Here is a 24,942-nt window from a genome sequence, read left to right on the forward strand (position 1 = left end):
TGCTAATACTTGTCTGCTTCATTATGGGGTAATCAAACACTAAAGGGGACGAATTATTGGCACAAAATCCTCACCATTTCAATATAGCCACAGCTAAAGTAATGGATGGTAAAGATGTTTAAGCTTTTTAAGTAGTTCAGTTAAACATGGCTTCAAATTCTAACTACGAGACAATATTAAAAGGAAATGAGTTCTGGCACATTAACATCAGACATATGGCAAACAGTAAACACGGAGAAAATGTTTATAGCATGTTGATTTACACAAACAACACAGCACAAACAAACATCGTTTTTTCCACATGGGCTTTACAAACACATGTACTGCAACAGTATCAGCTGACTAATGCTCACTGTGTGAACAAAACAGACTTAAGCCGCTCTTGCTCCGAGGATTACAAAACACATACAGCACATGTAGCACATTAGAGTTCACAGAGCGCTGACCTTTCCTAAGTTCTGCCTCGGCTCTTTTCACTAACAGATTACCACAGAAAAAATGGGGCACGCTTGTTTTCTACTATATTTCATGAATGCTGACGTTAACACTCGATTCCATTTTGTTCTGAGCTTCAATCCAAAGCGTTGCGGATTTAGAGAAGAGAAGGGAAAATGTCAACATTGATCAGCATCTTCACCCCCACAGCCAAACTTCTAACCTGCCCTCAAAAAAACTTCCAATTTTGGCTTTGAAACTTTTTAACAACATAAACAAAGACAATAGTTTCTTTATCTGAGCCCAAACTCTTCTGTTAAATTACAAAAATATTTGAAAAAGATTATTTTTAAAGATCCATCTACAAATATTTTCATGAAGGTTTTGTAGATTTCCACAGTTTAAGACTAGAATTCCATACATATGACTAAATTTGTGTTTATATGACCGGATTGGAAATTGTGTGTGTGTGTGTTCACATAAAACTATTCAGTAAATAGTTTTAGACAAACTATTAACTGAACTGAATTTATCTTTTAAGAAGAATTTATATTGAATAAAAAGAAGAGTAGCACAGCAGACAATATGGATTGACAATATTAACGCATATCGTCTTCCAAATCAGTTGTTTCTTCTTTTTTTTTTTTTAGTTGATGTATTGGGAGTTAAGAAAATCCAGTAATTTGCAGGTGGAGAAACAAATGAAAGGGAAAACCTATTATCTAAACACAACTTTGCAATTTGTTTACCATCAATAATCCTGCATAGAACCCTCAAAATACACACTGAGCAGGATATTGGAAACGTTTTTTTTTACCCATTTTATAGTGAACTAAATGGACTATTTTTTGTCAAAAACATTTGCATTCCCCTTAGACACAGTAAACAACAGGTATATCTACTGTAAATATAATTACAATTAATTCAAGTAGGCCTAATGACATGTCAGTTTTAATCAGGGTTTGCCCTAAATCTGCAGCTAGGCAGGATTTTCAATGCAGCTCCTTGACTAACATTTTTTTTCTTCCAAAAATATCTTCTGAAAATGTTTAGACTTAAACAATCATTTCAGTTCATTTCAAATTATCTGCATATTTTCACAGTGACTTAAATAATAGAATCAATTATCATAGAGCCAATTGGAAAAATAGGGCAACAAAAATAAAAAATAAATAAAAAAGAGAAGCAATAGTTGGGAGATTACCAAAGCGGGTTTTTCTAAAGGAAGACAGCATCATCACAAATCCATCACGAAAGTGGGTTGAATTTTCCCCATACCAGTCAATGACTGTGCCTGACCAAATAATTCTGAGCTGATTGCTGCAGCTTCCAGACAATATAATTAATCTCCTGCACCAATGTCTTTATGAAAAACTCATTTCGATTAGCTATTTTCCAGAGGCACCAAAGAAACCGGTGTCATGTCAACATAATTGGAAAAGGTTTGAACAGCACATGTGCAACTCACAAACACACTCCAACTGATTTGTGCCTTTCAAGTTTTCATTAAGGGTCAGCTGATCAGACTCCCCTAATTACAGCTTAATGAAAGATAAAGTGCACAGCAAGAGGTCTGCTGGGCGATGAAAGAGGGAACCGCAAAAGACGGTGATTCATTTTAAAGAAAGATGATTTTATCTTACTTAAACTTTACTTGTGTTGTTTTTAGTTTTTTTTTAACTTGTTTTCTGTTGAAATAAACAAAATGTAAAACAAATGTGAGAAGTTATCCATGAGAAATTATATTAAAAGATGTCATAAATATAAAGAAATGTGTTCATTCCACTTGTGTCTGCATTATCCACATTTGATTCATTGTGGCGTCTCAGCTCTTCAGAATTAAAGATGACGTTCAATTATTCCATTTACGGGGCGACAGAGCTCAGAAACCAGTACTCAGGGTGTCTGTTTCAGTGGGTGTCTTGCGGGGGCTGGGCAAACTTTTCAGATACTCCATATGCCTGCGAGCCTCGGCCTGGTTCTGCCGAACATAGTACACAACGTACACAATGACCATGAAGAACCATACAAACATTGTCACCAGCATGGCGATGTCGGTGGTCTTCCTCTGCAGGCTGCAGAAGTTCACCCCAGAGTCCAACAGCTTCACCAGAGATTGACCCGTGTGCTCCCCCTGTGACCCCGGGTCCTCCCACCTGCTCCCCTCGCCTACACCCCGAACTGAGCTCTCGCAGATAATCCCATTCACCGTCTCGGGTTCGAGGTTCAGAGTCTCCATCAGCTCCTGGAGAGCGCAGTCACAGTGCCAGGGATTGTGGTAGAGGCGTGTCTTTGCACGGGTGGAACCAAACTCCTCCCTGCTGGCGTGCCTCAGGTGGTTATGTGAAAGGTCCAGCATACGTAGCTCGGGACCAAGATGCCTCAGAGCACCTGTGGCAAGCGAGTCAATCCGGTTGTGTGACAGGTACAGGTCGCGCAGCTGGACGAGGTGGCTGAAGGCACTCTCGGGGATTTCACGGATGTAGTTGCGCTCAAGGTGAAGTGAGACGGTCTCTGGGGGGATGCCCTCCGGTATCGCCCGCAGCTCGGCGTCCGAGCAGAGCACCGTGCCAGTGTCCCAGGTGCAGTGGCAGCTGGCTGGGCACTGCGGGGCTGCGTGGCCCCATAGAGTCGAGAAATAGAGCCACATGCACAGGCATGAGTAGAGATCAGATCCTTTACCTCTCCTCTTTCCTTCAGTGATGGGAGGACATTTCTCCTCATACCAGGCTGAGCACATGGCCTCACCATAGCCTCCCGACACTCATCAGGTCCCAAATGCACTGGCAGGTCTGAACCGGGAGAATCTGACAGATTGAGAGAAAAGAGGTCAGATGGAAAAAGATGGCTTTGTTTTTAAATCTACAAGCATGTGTAATCAGAATGAACTCTCTCAAGAGGATTAATCTGAAAGGAGGAGAATGAAAGGTCAGTAGCAAAAGAGACAATGCATTTCTAAATGCATGAATAGAATTTATAAAAAAAAAAACATAAAAGGTTTGTGTCAGAAACACAGCTCTACTCATGTTTCTTTGCAGATCCGATTTGGTAAAGCTGCAAGTTTAAATTCAACTTTCAGAAAAGACGCCTGCATATTTCATTGCACTAATTTTCTAATTTAATCACAGTCCAAGCAGCAGTAATGATGGTTTAATTGGCCAAACAAGATTGAAATCTCTTCTTGCATTGCTGTATTAGGAGGACATAAATCATTAGACATGATTAGCTCCTCTTTGCACTCTTTCTGTTGGGGCCCCTTTTCTCTCTCAGTTCTCATTGAAAAAGCAGAAAGAATGGCATCATATTGTAAGGATCAATCCCTGTTCATTTCATTTACCTCTCTATTTATTTTCCTATGATGCCACAGCTCCTCAATCTTGTTTCAATGGTGAGATAGCAGTTGTAAAGAGGGAGGCTGGAAAGAGGAGGGATCGATGGCCCAAGCATTGCCTAATACACTATTAAACACTAGAACATCCATCCTGCCTGAGTCCCACACTGTCAATAAGTGACATAGCTAGAAAAGAAATTGCCCAGCAGCAGTTCAGCTGTTGCCATCTGCGCTCTCCTCCTGAAGATACAAGGGAAAAGTTTTAAAACATGCCGTCTGAAAGTCACTAAATCATAAAAGCAAAACCACTTGAGGACAAGACATGATAAGTTTCTGTTTGCAGTTTTTTTTTTATAACTCTGCAGACCAGCTTGTTGTTTCCAGAACATCCTTGTTTTTTACGAGGAAGCGTGGCCTTCTGATGTTTTTGTACCACATGAGGCAGCTTGAATTTGATTACAAGACCAGCCTCTTAAATGTCAAGCACCTTCTGTTTTTATAACGAAATTAAAAGTTGTTTTGGTGCGTGGTTGACAGGAGACATTGGAGAATGGTCTAAATGTGGCAGCTGGGCTCCCAGTGATGCCCATCAAGTGGCCCCTGTGTCCCATACGCTGCTTTGCGTCATACCGAAATAATTAATAATGATGTGTTCAAATCCCTCGTTAACAAAATAATGGTGTTTTGCATATGAAGGTAAATGAGGTAGACCGATGGAGACTCTCAAATCAAACAAAAAGAGATGGACAGTACTGACATTTGCTCATTCCAGGTAACGTGGGGATTTTTTTTTTCTTGGTAAATTCTTTTCAATTTTTATTAGGACAAATAAATAAATTGATAAATTGCAAATGATAGTCTTTTCTGTTGACATTTCATGGAGGCTAAATCATATCAATCTGGGTGAAACCGGCCAAGTGGATTACTCTAAAGGTTGTGACATCCCATGCAGCATTTTTCCATTTATTCTAAGCAAACACTATATTTGTTTTTATGTCATTTTCAACTGTAAGACAAAAAAATTAAACTTTCAGCATATTAAAATGCACATTAGTAAAAATAAAAGATTCTAAACACATAAACTTACCTGTTGGGTGGTTTATTATAGGAAATCCATGCGAAAGATGATGACTTGTTGATTTTATTATAATTATTTAGTTTCCGTTTGTAGTTTTTCTTGAAGTTTGTCCGGGTGGCAGACGGGGAGACATGTTTCCCATCAGCCTTAAGGAGCGCGTGAGGAGGCTGCGGCCGTGCTCCGCGCGCTGTCGGCGGCGCATCGCTGTCTGCCTCACCGGCGCAGGCAGTTCAAGCGATGGAGATGTGGGGCAAACTGTCTCTCCCTCTCTCACAGACGCGCACTGAGAGACGCGGGTCTGTCTGTGCGCGCATGCGTGTGTCCCGCAAAAAACATAAATTACAGGAAATGGTGAGTGTGTAGAGAGAATGAGTTCTAGTTTCTGTGAACACTCAGGAGTCAGGACCAATCCATTAGTTAATCCCTTAATTACATTTAGCATAATTACATTCTTATGATCATTCTTTCTGAGGGGGGGAACTGATCTATTGTAGGTCACAAATTCACAAGTTAGATGAAAGTAGTTGTTTATTTATTCTATACTGTATTTAAATAAAAGAAAAAAACTTTGACAGAAAACTCACATCTAAAAGATTCAAAAACCCGAAACAAACCCCCAAAAAAGTGTTATATAGGGATGCCACAATTCTCGGTTCAAAACCTAACCATATGTTCAACCATTAAATAGAATCATGTGAAAAGTATATTGTTGCATCTCTACTGCAAACCCAAACGGTTTTTGTATCAAACACAATTTAAAAAAGGATTTATAATTCGTTTTACTAGGCCTACGTTGCACCAGCCTTAGTTTCAAGACCCACTCAAGGAAAAATCATCATTTTGGTGTTTTTAATGTGTTTTTGAGGCATTTTTCTGATGATGGAGGACACATAAAGAAATTTAAGCTTAAAATTGTATTTCTGAGTATTGCTTTATTTGAATTGTTGGGAATCAGGAGCAGATAAGAAAATGGCATTTGAAAATGTGAAAATACAAAAAGGAGACCACAATGCAGTTCCACTCCATTCTGATGCATCCACTTGCTGACAAACAGGTAATAGGTATAAATACATATTTGTTTTCCTCGTCTGAGCTGACATCTGGCTCAGATCTGTCTACGAATGGTTAGCTGCAATATTTGTTGCCATTTTTGTTGCACCAGTGATGTTAGCTTGGGGTTGTGAGAGGCTGTAAGGTAGTGGGGGAGCATGTAAACAGATGGATAATGGGGAAGGAGGCAGGCTTATTTACTCCAACAGTCTAAAAAAAGAGCCACATTTCTAATGAACTACTGCCACTCTGCAGAAACTATGTTCTAGAAAACAATACAGGTTTTTGATTCATTTTATTTAACGGCCTAATCATTTTTAGAGACCACAGGGAATGCTTCTAGAATAAAACAAAAGATGAACGAAGTATGACTTTAAGCTAACTGAAACATATTTTGTTTTGTGTTTTATTGTTACTTGCTTATTAGTAAAATAAAAAGGAAATTTTTCTTTTTTGTGTATGTAATTTTCAACTACACAATATTTCAAACTGAAACTAAACCGTGACTCAAAAATTATTTGAACCAAGTCATGAGGAAACTATATCATCGCATCCCTAGTTTAAAGAAGTCCAAACTGTGATGGCCATTTAACATTTACATGGGAAATTATTGGCCTAAGATTAAACCAGCATTAAATAAATGACCAAAACTGTAAAATGTGTTTTGTCTTCTTTGTTTCTTCATCTCAGATATGGTCATGGTTACTGAGGTTAAACTTTGGTGCAGACTGAGCATAATTTGACAATTTGTTCAAAAAGAATTGCTACAAAAATACAATCAATAAACCTTGTGTGATTAATTCCAGGATATAAAAATAGGATACACACTTGGTGGTGTTGGTGATACACTGTACGAAATGCTTTCATGTAAACCACAAGCATGCTATAGCAAACATGTAAATGTAGGTTTAGATAAAGTACCTTTTTTTCACTCTTTTTTTTTTCTTTCATCTAAAGGGGCAGAAAAATTTGAGTTTGAGTTCCTTTGAATTTCTTTTCTCAGTTCCCTTTCATTTTACAGGAATTGATCCTGTGAAAGATCTCTTGTTACTGTTGTTTTATCAAAATGAAAACACATTTTTTTCTGCTGAAAGTGTCATAGATGTGAAAGAAAAAGAAACAATAAAGATAAAGTTATATAAAGACAAAGTGTAAGTTTCTGTAGGGGAAGAATATGGCAGGGGGCTACTAAGTGAGCATCACTCACCAAGTCTAAAGAAAGTTTAAAAGAAAACAAAAAACTAAAAAAAAAACTTTTAACCTTCACTCCAAATACTGCATTTGGAAAAAGCCCAAACCAGCCCATCATGCAGTGTCATCCAATAATAGGCACAGTATGGTGGCAGCTTCACATTGTGGATCTCATCTCATTTTTTCTTTTCAATATAGCGGTAAAGACATGAAGCTAAAAAGAGCAAAGAACACATATTTCCTAGACATAAGTTTCTCCAGGAATTTCATGCTGAGATGAATTTTCCATAAAGCCAAGATGCTGGAGTCACTTAAGTGCGAATTGCTAAAAAAAACAAAAACTACAAAACGCAACTGATGCTGCAATCACCTAAAAATGTGCTCCATCTGATTACTGACAATCCCATCTGAAAGTCAGTTATTTTTGGTTCCTGCTTCTTGTTTAAGTTTCTTTATTGTGCTTTCACTGTGATTGTTGTCTTTTTTTGGGAACCGGAACCTGCTAAACAGATTAAGACAAAGTAATCTGTAAGAGGTCCCAAATCCCTACTAAAATAACCTGCTAGATGGTAAATATTAGCAGAGTCCAAAGAGTCTTATCGCTTTCTACAGACTCTAACACTGTTTTTTTAATAACTCCCTCCTATCGTTCGCTCACCTCCTTTTTTGCAGCAAGCTGTCATGGAAAATATCATTTTACCTGATTTATGTCAAATTAGTCCCATCCAACCAGAAATAGATGTATCACCATAAAAAATGGTGCACAAAGAAGATTCTAACCAGGATCCAGCTACAATAACGCAGCATTAAAGGCTTCTGCTGCTTTTTCGGCCATTTTTTTCCATGGCGGGTCGAGCAGAGAGACCTTATTTGTGAGAGGGGACAGTGGGCCACTGTGCATCACGTTGAAAATTAAGATTGGCTTTGACAGGCATGGAGTAAATGCATTAAACTAGGCGCGTGCGAGAGGCTGGACTCGTGGAGTCTCCCGCACATCGACAGTAAATTTCCATTTTAACAACAGGATCAGATAAAGCACATCAATGCAGACTAGTACACTGCATTTACTGTGGGGAGGTTTTATTAATGGGGGGGGGGTTAAAGTTAAAGTTAGTGTGAAGTCCACACTCAGCAACAATATTGGGAGCTCTACAGCAGAGCCCTCAGGGAGGAAAGGACGAGTTTGACAGGTATGATTGCACTTCATATTCCCCCCTCTCTCTTTTTCTACCATCCCAGCCTGTCCTGCTCCCATCAGCCGGGAACATTTCCACACCTGATAAATATAATGCACGATGCTGCCAGTGTGAGGCTTCCTCGTCCTGCCTTGCTGATGGACTTTTTCTCTCCTCCTCATTGTTCTGCCCTTGACATTTCCTCATCAGAGGTTTATGTGGGTTTTTCTTTTTAGGAAAAGAGTAATGAGAATGAATATGAAAAGGTTGGGAAAATCCCTCAATCTAAAAACAATATTTACCATTTTATCTGGTTCCTGAACTGAGGGCAATGAGGGTGAAAAAAAATTCAATATGCAGGGGGAAAAAAAACTATACAGACAAGTAAAGCAGAGCTGTAGGGAGGGAGGTGGGCACAGAGCCTGTCTGATCATCTCACAGGAATTTGATTCAAAAAGATGAACACATGAGCCGTTTGTCAATGACAGTGCTGACAGATTGAGCTCCACTGGAGAACATGACTGCAGTGAAGTGAAGCAGTTCGGCATCGGCGTGTTGGGCTTCATCCGTGGAGGCGGAAACTAAACGAACCCTAGAAAAACTTGTAAACGGAAGGAGCCATTGGGAAAGATCTGACAGCCAGCGGGAGGAACCCACTCCTCTGACACACCGCTCACACGCATAATTATGATTTATGTTTCACAAAGGAAAGAGGAAATCACACAGACGCACGCCTACAAGCAGAAGAAACGCTCCTGGAAGTTTGCTCGCCGGCGCAGAAAAAACTGAAAATGCTGAAGATGTTCTTCTTTGTTTGTAAGCAGGCTGTCAAGCCCTCTTACTTGAATCCACTAACAACGGGTCAGGCTGAGGGCAGGTGTTCTGCTGAGGCTCTCGGCTGCCTTTTTTCTGAGTATGGCCACATGTAAGGATGGAGCTAACACAAAAATGCTTACAACCACAGACCAACACAAAGGTTTGCCTCTTGCTTTGTCACTGAAAAACTGCAAAGCAGATAGGATATACAGACCCTTTTAAAAAAAAATTAGAATATCATAGAAAAATGTATTAGTTCCATAATTCCATTCCAAAAAATGTAACTTTCATAGAATATAGATTCAGGGTCTAAAGTCTGATTTCTAGTATTTGTTTATCTTTAAATTAACTGGGGCCCCAGTGCATAAAACACACAAAAACAGGATTTAGAAAATTTGAATACTGAGGAGAAATCAAAATTTACTTCAGTTTTTACATGAGGACAAAGATTATGATCCCTTTAAATCAATCAAAATAAACTATTTTCAAAATCTTCAATTCTTAAATAGTTTCTCCTGTCACATTTTGCCCTTCCTCTGAACAAGCAGCCTCTTTAGGTGGGAACTCTTGTGGCTTGCCCAAACTATGGAGGGGATCGATCATATTGTACCAGACTAAATCAATTTGATGACATCTGTGGAGCCTTTGGCTTTAGTAGATGATCCGTTGGTGCAACTCACTTTAAAACATTTTGGGCAGATTTCTCCAGAATATTCTAATTTTCTGAAATCCTGTTTTTGTGGGTTTTATGAGATGGAACCCTAATTATTGTAAAAAATAAACAAAATAAATACTTGAAATCAACTAAACAATGGGACCTGAATCGATATTCTAGAAAAGGTTAATTTTTTTGAATGGAATTATGGAAATGAATACACTTTCTACAATATTTTGTGAACTGTCTGCAAATAAACATTTAATGCTTTAAAGCTAATGTGTGTCAGGAAAGAGTTTAGTGCAAACCACTCCTGTGCTACAAAATACACCACCACCAAACAAAAATATAACAAGAGGATTCTGAAGACGCATATAAATAAATAAATAAAAATCCATGGAGTGATTTTCTGTGCACTGCAATCAAGCAAGTGCTCTTCATCACAAATATGCCTGAGATCATGCATGCAAGGGTAAAGTGGCGCCTGAAAACTCAAATCAATACAAATTTAGCTGCAAGTTGGTGTTTTTCCTCCCTCCTTTTAGATTGATGTTTCCTTTGAAACATCTCCAATTAGGCCACCATGATGAATACACCTTCACTGCGTCCTGCCTCATTCAGAGAGGGATTGTAAGAAAAGGTTATCACCTGAATCTCCACAAACACTACTATTAGTTGGCAGGGATTACAATGGGGAGTACGTGACCATAAGAGGCCTTTGACAAAAGGCCTATAGATTGGATTGGGACTTTGGCTGCAGTCCAGCACACAAGGGACTAATACCACTAAAATCTGTGGGAACATCTCTGAGTCATCGGTGAAATGGAAAGAACAGATGCAAGAAAAGCATGTTTCTGGAGCCACTCAGACTCAAACTGCAACTAATGATCATTTGATTGATTTTTCCTTTATTAATATTTAGATTTTGACTAGGGGAAGTACAAGGCAAGAGCTGAGAGCTGCTGCATTAATGAGAAAAATTGAAGGTAGATTCACCGACTTTATTACTGCACAATTGACAGCACCGCTAACCTCGTCACAACACCGGCTCCTATCCTTGTAGTGTTTGGGAAAATTAATTTCTTTAAATTAATCAGACCTTATTATTGATGCTTTGATCCTTGAGCCAACGGAGGCTGCCTGCGAATCTCTTTGTTGTACAGCGGCACTATCAGAAAATGCTGCAAATGAAAGGAGGAACGATTGTCCAGGTGTCTGTATAATGAAGCCCTTAAAAGGTAAGCCGGTGATATTTCCAGGGTTTGAAGATGTTGGTACTGGTTCGTCAGACGGCGGTTTATTAACCTCACCCAACAAAACTCAATAGATAATTGAGGAGCAGGGGGGAAAAAAGGTTTACTGTTGCATTTAACCAAGCAGGTAAAAGAAGAATCTAATTTGAGGTGGTAGTCAATAGCAAACAACAACAAAAAACAGACACTTTTATGAGGCAAAAATTTCAGAAAGGAAGGGACTCATTGAATTTATAAATCAGTTTCATTTTATTCCTGTTTCCTGTCATTACCACCTCAGCATAGTAAAACAACATTAACTCGATGGAGAAAACCAGCAACGTCTGAATGCTGCTCCTCCGTGTAAGACTGGCCAGCAGAAAAAAAAAAGCCCTCAACCATCTTGTGCAACCAGTCAACCACTTCCGTTAGCCGGGCACTGAGCGGCAGCCTGCAGGGTCCTTCTGGCCATCTCCAGGGCTCCTTCCTGGTTCTTGTTCCCGCCAATGAAGCCTCCAGCGTGAACAAAGATGCAGTCCTTAATCCCGCTGAGCTCAGACAGAGCTTCGTCCCGTATACCGCGCCATTCTTCCAGAAGGGACAGCCTGGAGCAGGAAGACGGAAGGGTTAGTTGTGACAGACGGACACAGGGCAGATGCCAACTCCCTGTTGACACGTTCTTTCCTACAAACATGTTAGTTGGCATGCAAATCTGAAAAAGGCTGAAAAAAAACATGAATTCTAGACTCATAAATATTAAATAAAATAAACCATAAATCAAGCTGGAAAGGTTATTTAGATGATGGAAAATTGTTTTACATGAGTCAACATAATTTGGGTCAATACTAATTCAACATATTAAACAGAGAGAGAGAAAATGCAAGAAAAGACGAGCAACTGAGTTCATTTCACTGAATCTTTGGAATCTCTTTCGAGATGAAAACAACAAAAAATACAGTGAAACCCAAACTTTTCTCTTTTTTGCTGCCATCAAAGGTAAACTGCAGGAACCCTAGCATATTGCACGATTACCATCAACACCAGCAAATGGAAGCAAAAAAAATCAGCTAAATTCTCCAGCAATTTAAAAGATCACAAGTGGGCAAAGTGGCAGGAGAGCCATACTGCGGCAGCGGTGTCAACAGGCAATCTTCCAAAGTGAGGAAATGATTGGTTCAGCAGGAGTCTATGAGTCGGCCTCGGCAAAGATGAGCAAGAAGGAAACTGACAATTTGTAAAATAAAATAAAAAAGCAAGAAAGCGGGGCAGCTCATTTACCACCTACTGCATGTAGAGCACGTCTGTCAACAACAGCCGGGCAGATCGTTTGAAGAACATGACTGGTTGTCCTGGATGTGTGTGTCACTTCAGCTTTGATGGGCTTCTTATTTCCATTACCATAGCCCCAAATCTCCTCTAAGCATTTTTATATTTAGCAACATTTCGCTCTGATTTGCTTCCCTCTAACACTCCCCCGTCTCTGACATAGGTTTTAAATACCTTTAAAGCAGCCACCAATGCAGCAGAAGCCAAAGAATTTGTTTTAAAAAAAACTATTCACCTAACCTCTACTCAACCCTGTCAAATCTGTGGTGCACACTACATTTGTTTGAGGAATAATGTGACAGCCTTGATGAAAAGTTCTCCAATTGAAAATGACAATTTTTTTTTCACATTTTCTAAAGTTTTATACCTTAAATATTAAGCTCATTTTTGAGTGACATTCTTTAAAACCTTTACTCAAAGGGATAAAGTTATCATCTTTTTAAAATGTGTTTCCATAGTTGTATTCTCTATTTTTCCCCTGAAATATACCCTAATTCTGCCTAATATGGGGGGGTCTACGGACCCCCACCTGACATCCCCGTTGGAAGAGCAAAGCAACAGTACAATTCCTGCTCAAGAATGATCTGATCGATTTCTCCACAGTACGACTGGAAAACAGCTCAGAGGAAAGGTCAACAGAGCTGCTAATGAGGACAGAAGTGGGAGGGAAACGGCTGCTGTTATTACCCCCCCCCCCCCCCCCCCCCAAAACTGTCCTTTTTCAGAGGACCGCAAAAAGAAATGTGAACACTTTTTAATAATAACTTGTATTTAAGGTATAAAAAGCCCTTGGGTATGCAAAATGAATTCTGTTTCCTAATTTTGTTCATGTTTTCAGTTAAACTTTCACAAGTTCTTTCATATTGTTAATGCGAATAAACTTTCTGCAACTATTTGGGTGTTGAGCAGAAAACCAGAGGAAACATTGCACAACAGATTCTTCAGTGTTTCAAGCTTTCAATTAGTGACACAGATATCATAACCAAATACTTTAGTCAGCTGTTTCAGGTTAATTGGGAAGATTTTAATTAAATTTAAAAAGACCCTGATTCAATTGTTGTTTTTCAAATTTCTGATAATTTTACGCCACTTTAATTGCTAATTGTTAAAATGCTTTATTCCTTTGGAGAAAAACTCCTAGAGTTTAAAATATTTTTAATAGTACTATATAATAATTAATATAATAATAATTCATTTTTAATTTATCAAACATGGAGGAAATTTATATATATATAAATACATATATATATATATATAAATACATATATATATATATATAAATACATATATATATATAAATACATATATATATATATATATATATATATATATATATATATATATATATATATATATATATATATATATATATATATAAATACATATATATATATATATATATATATATATATATATATATATGTATATGTATATATATAACAACTGGTAGCCCAGTGCTCCAACATCCACAACGGCAACTCCTATCCCAACTTGAGATTGAAGCGATACAATACAATGCCACGGGAGACCCAGAACAACAGGTCAGAGAGGAGGTTATACCACACTCCCACCCTGAGATTGGGTACACAGCCCCAACAACCACAATTACGCTGAGCAAGGCAGCAACTGACCTGAAAAACAAGATCATGTCTACAATGAACACTAGGCAACCCCGACACCAGCTACAACGGTTAAGGGATGTACCGCCTGAAAGTCTACTGGAAACTGTGAATGGAGCGTTGAGGGCAATTCCCACTACAACCATCACAGAAACCAATGAACTGGTTTACACTTCAGCAGCAGTGATCCTTGAGATGCTTGGCTACAAGAGTAACCATGGAAGAAAACAGTACCCACCATAGAAGCAACGGTTAGAGGCCAAAATCAAGGCAACTCGGAAGGATGTGAGTAAGCTGACAGAGGCTCAAAGAGGTACAATGAGAAAGCAAGTACCTAAGAGATACAGCCAGATGCCCATACCTGAAGCACTGGAAACTGCCAAATAAAGGCTCCTAGCCTTGAGCAGCCGCCTAAAAAGGTACACAAGAGACAATGAAGCCAGACGAATAAACAGGCTTCGCAACTCAACATGCAAAAGTGTACGCACAGTGGCAGGGTCAAAACAGCCGCGCAGACCCACCAAGGCTAGAAACTGAACAGTACTGGAAAAGTATATGAGACAGCGCATAACAGCAAAGCCCAGTGGCTGGTCTCTCTGAGAAAAGAACATAGCAACCTCCCTGAACAGAATCCAGTAACCATCACAATGGCAGACATCCAAGAAAGAGTCTCAGGTATGAAGAACTGGACAGCACCTGGCCCTGACATGATACATGCCTACTGGCTAAAGAAGCTTACCGCACTCCACGAGCGCCTGGCAGCACAAATGAACCAGCTGCTAAGAGATGGGACTCACCCCGAATGGCTAACGGAAGGGCGAACGATCCTGATCCAGAAGGATCCCTCAAAGGGTGCAGTCCCATCCAACTACCGGCCAATAACCTGTCTCTCCACATCATGGAAGCTCATGTCAGGCATCATTGCAACCAAGATAAATAGGCACATGGATCAATTCACGAGTAACACACAGAAGGGCATTGGTAGAGACTCCAGAGGAGCCAAACACCAACTCCTGGTCGACAGAACAGTCGCTCAAGACTGCAAGTCACGACACACCAACCTGTGCACAGCCTGGATTGATTACAAGAAGGCCTATGACTCAATGCCACACACATGGATCACTGAATGCTTGGAGCTGTACAACATCAACAGGACTCTAAGAGCCTTCATAGGAAACTCAATGAAGCTGTGGAAAACCACCCTTGAAGCCAACAGGAAGCCACTTTCACAAGTGTCCATCAAATGTGAGATATACCAAGGGGATGCTCTGTCCCCACTGCTGTTCTGCATAGGTCTGAACCCCCTCAGCCAAATAATCAACAATACTGGCTATGGATACCGACTCAATAATGGGGCCAACATCAGTCACCTCCTCTACATGGATGACATCAAGCTATATGCTAAGAGCGAGCGTGACATTGACTCCCTGATCCACACCACCAGGATCTACAGTACTGACATTGGGATCTCATTTGGGCTTGAGAAATGCAGCCGGATGGTGACAAAGACAGGCAAGGTAGTCCACACAGGAGGGGTCTCACTCCCAGAAGGAACAATAGCAGACATCGAGGACAGTTACAAGTACCTTGGAATTCCGCAGGCAAATGGCAACCTGGAGCAGGCAACAAGGAAAGCTGCAACAGCTAAATACCTCCAACGAGTAAGGCAAGTCCTGAGTAGCCAGCTCAATGGCAAAAATAAGACCCGGGCAATAAACAGCTACGCACTAACAGTTATCAGATACCCTGCAGGAATAATAAGATGGCCAAAGGAAGAGATACAGACCACGGATGTTAAAACACGAAAGATTCTCACCATGCATGGAGGGTTCCATCCCAAATCCAGCACCCTGAGACTGTATGCTAGCCGCAAGGAAGGAGGCCAAGGACTAGTGAGTGTAGAAGCCACTATCCAGGATGAAACATACAAGATGCATGAGTACATCAAGCTCAAGGCCCCAAATGACAGTGTGCTCAGTGAATGTCTCAGGCAATGGAGAGCAGAGGATACAGTGCTGGAGGACAGATCCTCATGGGAGGACAAACCCCTGCATGGGATGTACAACCGGACCATAACTGAAGTGGCTGATATCAAAAAGTCCTACCAATGGCTAGAAAGGGCTGGTCTACAGACAGCACTGAAGCGCTCATCCTGACAGCTCAGGAACAAGCCCTGAGCACCAGAGCGATAGAGGCTCAGACCCAAGGTGTAGGCTGTGCAAAGAGGCGCCTGAAACAATCCAGCACATAACTGCAGGATGTAAGATGCTGGCAGGTAAAGCATACATGGAGCGCCACAATCAAGTGGCTGGAATAATATACAGGAACATGTGTGCAGAATATGAACTGGAAATCCCAAGGTCAAAATGGGAAACACCTCTGAAGGTGGTAGAGAATGAGAGGGCAAAGATCCTGTGGGACTTCCAGATCCAGACTGATAGGATGGTAATGGCGAACCAACCAGACATTGTAGTGGTGGATAAAGAACAGAGGAAAGCCGTTGTGGTGGATATGGCAGTGCCATGCGATGGGAACATCAGGAATAAGGAACATGAGAAACTGGAGAAATACCAGGGACTCAGAGAAGAACTGGAGAAAGCATGGAAAGCGAAGGTGACAGTGGTGCCTGTGGTAATTGGAGCACTCGGGGCAGTAACCCCCAAGCTGGAGGAGTGGCTACAACAGATACCTGGAAAGACCTCAGACCTCTCAGTCCAGAAAAGCGCAGTGCTAGGAACAGCCAAGATACTGCGCAGGACCCTCAAGCTCCCAGGCCTCTGGTAGAGGACCTGAGCTTGGAGGAAAAACCACCCGCGGAGGGTGAGAGGGGGCGTGTGTGTGTGTGTATATATATATATATATATATATATATATATATATATATATATATATATATATATATACACATATATATATATATATATATATATATATATATATATATATATATATATATATATATATATATATATATATATATATATATATATATATATATATACACACACATATATATATATGTGTGTCCAAGTGTCTTCACACTTGGACACATTTGTATAGAAATACATAAATGATCTATATATGTTTTGAAAATATTCATATTAATCTGATACAGTTCAGTGCAACGAGTGTTAATGTAAAGCTGCCAAGCTGGAGAGTTAGTTACTTCCATAGTAATGTATTGCATTACAAATATCTGGTCTGCACACACACACAAAAACACTCCTAACTGATTCAAATGCCTTTTTACCATCAAGTAAACTCAGTATTCAGCAAAGTCATGAACCTTCTTAAAATGATGTCAAAAACTAAATTCATTATGAAGAGAAGATTTAACCATGATAGTTTCACCACAAAGTGCATAACATCAATAAATCCCCCAATAATGATTACAGAAAACACTTTAGAGCCAGGTCCACAGCTTAGGGGAGATGACAGCTCTGAAGCACCAGAGCCGACTGGAGCAGAGTTCACAGACAGACAATGACTCACAACACAGTTTTTCAGAATGAAAAAATTGAATATTCTGAAGCGGCTGACTCAGTCACCCAAACTGAACCAGTTCAACCTTCACTGAACCTGCAAAAAATATATAAAAACACATGTTCAAAGGCTCTCAAAACACAACTGCAGTCAGTAAAGAAAACTGTGTCACTTGATAAACGTTACAGTTCAAGCGGCAAAGCTTTGTCCTGAACAACAAAGTCAAGAACAAAAAGTAGATTTTATACATTTGAAACACTTTTTATAATTAAGCATTAGGACATAAGTGGAAAATAAAAGAATTTAAAGACTCAATCTGATGAAAATCATGTTTTTAACATGCTCCTGTAAGATTTTCCAATGATGAGAAGACCTATATAAAGAAAATTACGCTTAAAAATACATTTCTGAAGATTTCTTTATTCAAATTGTAGTGAAACAGCAGCAGATGAAAAAATGCTGTGTATTTGTTACATAGAAGCCACTATGGCAAGTCACGAGCTCCGTGCTCCGCTCCATTCTGATACATCCACTTGCAGACAAATGGATCCATGTGCGTCTTTGTGCTACTCTTCTGAGATGACAACCGGCTCAGAACTCTACGGCTAGCTTGAGGGTGAGAGGGGCTGTAAGCTAGCGGGACAGCATGTTATCAGATGGATGCTGGGAAGGCCACAATTTAATTCAGAGGTGATGTTCTAATGAACTACTGTCGCTTTACAAAAACGATTTTTCTAGAAAACGACAGTTTTTTTATTTTTGCTAAAACATCATAATCGTATGTAAAAAAAATAAAATAACTTGGAATGCCTTGAAAATTGATCAAAAGATGATTAGAGGGGGTATTTTAATATTTGCTAGTTTAACAAAAACAACATAAAATAACTTCCAATTACTAATTCTCTCCCATCACAACCAAGTTATATTTGATAGTAAATTAAAAAAAGTTTGTAGAAACTTACAAGGGAAGTGTGGCAGCTATCAGTCACTATTCTATTTTCAAAGCACCTTTTCTTTACTTTTACTGAAAATAACTGCAAAGAAAAAAGAAAGCAATAAAATAATCAAAAAAAACAACCATTACTTTCAGGCACAGCGCAAGGCCATTGCTGATAAATGACAGCAGCAATTGATCTTCCAGAAACAAAAGTATTAGTTGTGGTTCGGCTCACACTGCCATCAGCCTATATTGTTATCCTACAACATACAGCTCCAAGAAAGGAAACCTTTCACTCAGTCTTCCTTCTCCTGGCTCACATTTCCCCAGCAGTGTGATGGAGATAAAAATAGACCTATTTCCCCCCAGGTGCAGAAGCAGGGACACAAGTGATAACGACACTTCTTTTGCAGAGTTGGCATAGTCCTGCTGGGAGGAAGAAGGCTGCCCCTGGAAAGAACCATCTGGAGATATGCCTTGCTTTTATAATTATTACTATTATATATTTTTTTCTAGCTTGTAAGTCATTTCTCTTGTTTTCCTCAACATGAGTTAAACATTAAGTCAAACCTTTGATATGCAACATGGCCATAAACAAGTATCTGTCTTTCATTTTAACCTAAATGGTGGCAACGCCTGAAGAAATTGTCTAAAAAAAGTAAAATCGGGGGTGAGGAAAGAGAATTTGAAATGGTCTGGGGGAAAAAAGGAAATGGTGGAAGAGTTAAAATGAGGTTTAGTGACTAGATGGACACTTAAGATGCAGAAGTAAGCTAAATTAGCTAAAAGACCAGATTAGTTTAATAAAAGAAAATCATAACTATGACCAAATTGCCGGTAATTAAATGGCCTAGACTGATATTACAATCAGCAAAATTAGCTGAAACTAGAAACTCACACCAGGAAAATTAGTTAAACATGCAAACATTATGTTAATTTGAGGACTAAGCACAGACTTTGCTTAATAAACTAAAATTATCTTCACAAGCTAGCGTAATGCGAACATTAGCAAACTCTGAAAAAAAGAGTCTCATGCTAATACAAGAGCTATAAGGCAAATTAGCTTTTAAAATGTAAAAGTACATCAATTTAATTACTCTAATTAATTTCTGTGTCACCTTATTGGTTGAATGCTATAAAGCATTCAACCCTTTGTTTTCCTGTTTCTCTTTATTTATTGGTTGAATGCTATAAAGCATTCAACCCTTTGTTTTCCTGTTTCTCTTTATTTATTGGTTGAATGCTATAAAGCATTCAACCCTTTGTTTTCCTGTTTCTCTTTATTTATTATTATTATTATTTATACTATCTTCCGCCGTTTTTTGACACTTAACTACTTCTACAGTTTTTAACCGATTTTTACCATTCAACTTTTAAAATGTTCAGCTCTTTCAGCTTATTATTGGTATGACTTTTGGTTTTTCAAATCCTTTTACTTTTAAAGATATTCCAGTTTTTCCGGGAATTTTTGCCCTATTAAAATGCATTGGGAAGTTATGGTGCCCGAGGCGCCCGGTTCGACACCCGGTTCGGACGCTTCAAAATTTTCTTCCAACCAACTTTTAAAATGTTCAACTCTTTCAACTTATTACAGTTATTACTTTTGGTCATTCAAATCATTGAACTTTTTAAGATATTCCAGGATTTTCCAGGATTTTCCAGGATTTTTTGCTCCATTAAAATACATAGAGAATCCTTGTGCTAAACTTCTTTTACAGGTTTTTACTTACTTTAACCATTGTATGAAACAGTTCAGCTCATTCCTTTCCTTCAAATCTTCAAATTTTCATTAATTCAGCCATTTTTTCAATAATTTCAGGCCTTGTTTAACTCCTTTTACAATTTTTTTACCTCCAAAATTTTTTTTACCACCACTTTTGGTCCTTCAAATCCTTCGACATTTCAAAAGTGAAGGCTCATGGGAAAGTGTTGATTCCCAAACCACGAGTTAGGTGGCTGTTACGAGAAGTGACTATGATGTTTTTGCACCACATAAATTAGTGGTTTAATGAAAATATAATGCTGTATCATTCAGCTAGCTAGCTGATGATCAATATATCTCTCCATTATACATGGAAGTGTGTGCAAAACCGCATGGCACATGCATAGCTGAGAGAATTGGTCTTGATACTTTGCATTTGCCAGAATGTCTCCTGCTGCAGGACGTGGCTCCACTTTTACTGTCAAATGATTAGTGCTTTGGATTACAACATCAAGGTTTGAAGTCATTATGGGATGGAGACTGTTTGGCAGGCTTTTTATGTTTGTCAAATCTGAAGCCTTTGTTTCTTTAAACGAATATAACTTCAACATACTTGTAGCTAGAGACACCGTTCAAACATTGAAATGATCACAAGGCTTTGGACTATTAAATACGTTTAGAAATTATTATGGGATGTCGACACAACCTAATGTTGGTTGCCTTTTTATGACAAAATCTGAAGCAAATTTTTGCTCCATTAAATTACATAGGGAATTCTTGTGCTTAACCTCTTTTACAGGTTTTCACCTATTTTAACCATTTTACTTTTAAAATGTTCAGCTCTGTTCAGCCATTTCTTTTACAAATTAAGCTTTCTTTCAGCAATACAGCATTCAACCCTGCATTTTCTTCTGGAAATGCAGCTCCTTCTAGTTATTATTTATACTATCTTCCGCCGTTTTTTGACACTTAACTCCTTCTACAGTTTTTAACCGATTTTTACGATTCAACTTTTAAAATGTTCAGCTCTTTCAGCTCATTATTGCTATGACTTTTGGTACTTCTACTCTTTGTACTTTTTAAGATATTCCAGTTTTTCCGGGAATTTTTGCCCTATTAAAATGCATTGGGAAGTTATGATGCACAAGTCGCCCGGTTCGACTCCCGGTTCGGACGCTTCAAAATTTTTTACCATTTTACTTTTAAAATGTTCAACTCTTTCAACTTATTACAGTTATTACTTTTGGTCATTCAAATCATTGAACTTTTTAAGATATTCCAGGATTTTTTAGGATTTTCCAAGATTTTTGCTGAATTAAAATACATGGAGAATCCTTGAAACCTTTGTTTATTTCAACCATTGTAACTTCAGCATGCCTTTAGCTAGAAACACCGTTCAAACATTAAACTGCTCATAAGACTTTGTTTTTCAATATAAGTTTTGAAATTATTATGGGATGGCAACACCAACTACGGTTTTGCGGCCATTTTGTGCCTAAATGTGAGGCGATTTTTAACTTCAGTTTTTACCTATTTTAACCATTTTACTGTTGCATGGTTAAGATCTTTCAGCTTAATCCTTTCAGCTATGACTTTTGGTCTTTCAAATCCTTTAACTTTCAAGATTTTCCAGGATTTTCCAGGACAGTTGAGCCATTTCATCCACAAATTCAGCTCTTTTTCAATCATGAAAACCTTTGATTCTTCCAACCCTTACAACTTCCACACAATTTTAGCTAGAGACACCATTCAAACGTTAAAATGATCAGAGAGGCTTAAAGCACACACACAAACACTCGATGTATGTTAGAAAAAACAGTGGGAGCAAATCTAAGTTAGTTTTGATGTATTTTTTATTTTCCTCCTCGTAGCTGGAAGCTGCAGTTCAAACATGTGCTCCAGCCATCTTGTGAACAAATGTCAGGACCCTGGCCTTAGCCCCGCCCACGGCCGCTAAGGCTCATGGGAAGTGTTGATTCCCACACCATGAGTTAGGTGGCTGTTACGACAAGGGACTATCATGTTGTTACACCACGTAAGTCAGTGCTCAAATGACAATATAATGCCGTGTCATTCAGCTAACTAGCTGATGATCATTTTGTTTCTCCATAATACATGGATGAGTGTGTTATGATTGATGAAACATGCACAGTTGGGAGATTCAATCATATGGCTCAGTGTTTTACATGGTGCCCCCTAATGGATGAGATGACTGCACTAATACTTTAGTTTTACATGACCAATGCTGAAAAATCAAGGTTTGAAATCATTAAGAGATTGGGAGGGTTTGGCAGCAATTTTGTGTTTTCAAATTTGATACCTTTGTTGCTTTTAACTTTCCTACCTTTGACATGCCTTTAGCTAGAAACACTGTTCAAACATTAAACTGCTCATAAGACTTTGTATTTCAATATAAATTTTGAAATTATTATGGGATGGCAACACCAACTACGGTTTTGCGGCCATTTTGTGCCTAAATGTGAGGCGATTTTAAACTGTTTTTTTAAACCTATTTTAACAATTTTACTGTTGCGATGTTAAGATCTTTCAGCCTAATCCTTTCAGCTATTACTTTTGGTCTTTCAAATCCTTGAATCTTTCAAGATATTCCAGGATTTTCCAAGATTTTTCCTCCATTTAAATACATTGAGAATCCTTGAAAACCTTTGGTTCTTTCAACCATCATAACTTCAACATGCCTTTAGCTACAGACACTGTTCAAGCATTAAATTGATCACAAGGCTTTGGAATATAAAATACGTTTAGAAATCATTATGGTATGTCGAAACAACCTACTGTTTGGTGGCCATTTTATTACAAAATCTGAAGCAAATATTGCAATAAACTTAATCCATGGCTGGAACTGAACATATTGAAATTCACTGGATCTGGACATATAAGGAATGTGGGCGTGGTTAGCCAACAAACTTCGTTGCTAAGGACGTCCAAAGGTTTACTTTATCCGATTTGTCTGAAACTGACGTCGATTTGTTCGTCATCCCATGCCGACCCAAACGTAAAATGGTTGCTATGGAGATAAAAATAATAGAAAAGCCGCCATTTTGAAAAAAGTGGATTTTCTGTCAACTTAGAACATGTAGCTTTTACCAATATGATACTCTTAAACAATTTGGTTTTTTGAGTCAGTTGATGATGCTGATGCTAGCACTTTTAGCCATTTTAGCATCATCTTCAAATTTTCAACAGTACATCCATTTTTTCAACAATTTCATCTTTCATGCTTAACTCCGTCTACAAATTTTGACCTGTTTTGGTCATTCTACTTTTACAATGTTTACCTTTGACTTTTGGTCCTTTACTTTTTCAAAATATTCCAGGATTTTCCATGGCATTTCAGCCATTTTTTCAAAAATTTTTTAGCTTTCATGCTTAACTCCTTCTACAATGTTTGACCTATTTTAGACATTCTACTTTTATAATGTTCAGCTTTTTCATCATATTTCTGCTTTCATTCAGCAGTACAGCATTCAACCCTGCATTTCCTTCTGGAAATGCAGCTCCTTCTAGTTGGTTGAATGCTATAAAGCATTCAACCCTTTGTTTTCCTGTTTCTCTTTATTGGTTGAATGCTGTAAAGCATTCAACCCTTTGTTTTCCTGTTTCTCTTTATTTATTGGTTGAATGCTGTAAAGCATTCAACCCTTTGTTTTCCTGTTTCTCTTTATTTATTATTCTTTACGCCTATCTTCCGCCGTTTTTCGCCGCTTAACTCCTTCTACAATTTTTAACCGATTGTAACCATTCAACTTTTAAAATGTTCAGCTCTTTCTGCTTATTTGTGCTATGACTTTTGGTTTTTCAAATCCTTTTACTTTTTAAGATATTCCCGGTTTTCCGGGAATTTTTGCTCCATTGAAATACATGGAGAATTTTTCGTGCAGAAGTTCACAGTTAAACTCCTTCTACAATTTTTCACCTATTTTAACCGTTCGACTATGAAAATGTTCAGCTCTTTCATCTTATTCTAGCTATGGCATTTTGTTCTTCAAATCCTTGAACTTTTCCAGATATTCCCGGATATTCCCGGATTTTCCAATTATTTTGCTCCATTGACCACACCTTTGCTTCTTTAAACCATTGTAACGTCAACATGCTTTCAGGTAGAGACACCGTTCAAACATTTAAATGTTCAAAAGGCTTTGGACTTCAACATAAGGCTCAAAATTATTATGGGATGGCAACACCACCTACAGTTTGGCGGCCATTTTGTGCCAAAATGTGAGGCAATTTTATACTTCTTCAAACTTTCACCTATTTTTACCATTCTACTATTACAATGTTCAACTCTTTCAGCTTATTCCTTTCAGCTATGACATTTGGTCCTTCAAATCCTTGAACTTTTCCAGATATTCCCGGATATTCCCAGATTTTCCAATCTTTTTGCTCCATTGGCCACACCTTTGCTTCTTTAAACAATTGTAACTTTAACATTCTTTTGGCTAGAGACACCGTTCAAATATTGAAATGTTCACAAGGTTTTGGACTTCAACATAAGGTTCAAAATTATTATGGGATGGCAACACCACCTACAGTTTGGCGGCCATTTTGTGCCAAAATGTGAGGCAATTTTAAACTTCTTCAAACTTTCACGTATTTTTACCATTCTACTATTACAATGTTCAACCCTTTCATCTTATTCCTTTCAGCTATGACTTTTGGTCCTTCAAATCTTTGAACTTTTCCAGATATTCCCGGATATTCCCAGATTTTCCAATCTTTTTGCTCCATTGGCCACACCTTTGCTTCTTTAAACAATTGTAACTTTAACATTCTTTTGGCTAGAGACACCGTTCAAATATTGAAATGTTCACAAGGTTTTGGACTTCAACATAAGGTTCAAAATTATTATGGGATGGCAACACCGCCTACAGTTTGGCGGCCATTTTGTGCC

The 24,942-nt window shown here is 38.5% G+C and overlaps 2 protein-coding genes across 2 annotated transcripts in view; both read right to left on the reverse strand.

Moving 5' to 3' along the window:
* Window positions 1–226: 226 nt before the first annotated feature.
* LOC101160062 (leucine-rich repeat-containing protein 3) lies at window positions 227–5,177 on the reverse strand. Its single transcript, XM_011474861.4, has 2 exons — window positions 4,854–5,177; window positions 227–3,242 (listed from the first exon to the last, which is right to left on the reverse strand). The coding sequence occupies exon 2, from the start codon at window positions 3,173–3,175 to the stop codon at window positions 2,318–2,320; it is 858 nt and encodes a 285-aa protein (XP_011473163.1). The 5' UTR covers window positions 3,176–3,242; window positions 4,854–5,177; the 3' UTR covers window positions 227–2,317.
* A 6,037-nt stretch (window positions 5,178–11,214) lies between these two features.
* The window catches only part of myg1 (myg1 exonuclease), a 58,838-nt gene continuing 45,110 nt past the window's right edge, over window positions 11,215–24,942 (reverse strand). Inside the window, exon 7 of the mRNA XM_004068672.5 lies at window positions 11,215–11,568. Within this exon, the coding sequence (XP_004068720.1) occupies window positions 11,379–11,568 (190 nt within the window). The 3' untranslated portion in view covers window positions 11,215–11,378. The remainder of the gene's footprint in view (window positions 11,569–24,942) is intronic.

This window comes from Oryzias latipes, chromosome 5 (genome assembly GCF_053564925.1).
Source record: "Oryzias latipes strain Hd-rR chromosome 5, Olatipes_Hd-rR_3.1".
Lineage (NCBI taxonomy): Eukaryota > Metazoa > Chordata > Actinopteri > Beloniformes > Adrianichthyidae > Oryzias > Oryzias latipes.

What these genes read in the sequence shown, in the direction of transcription:
- LOC101160062 (XM_011474861.4), bottom strand. Translation starts at nt 3,175, where the DNA reads ATGTGCTCAGCCTGGTATGAGGAGAAATGTCCTCCCATCACTGAAGGA.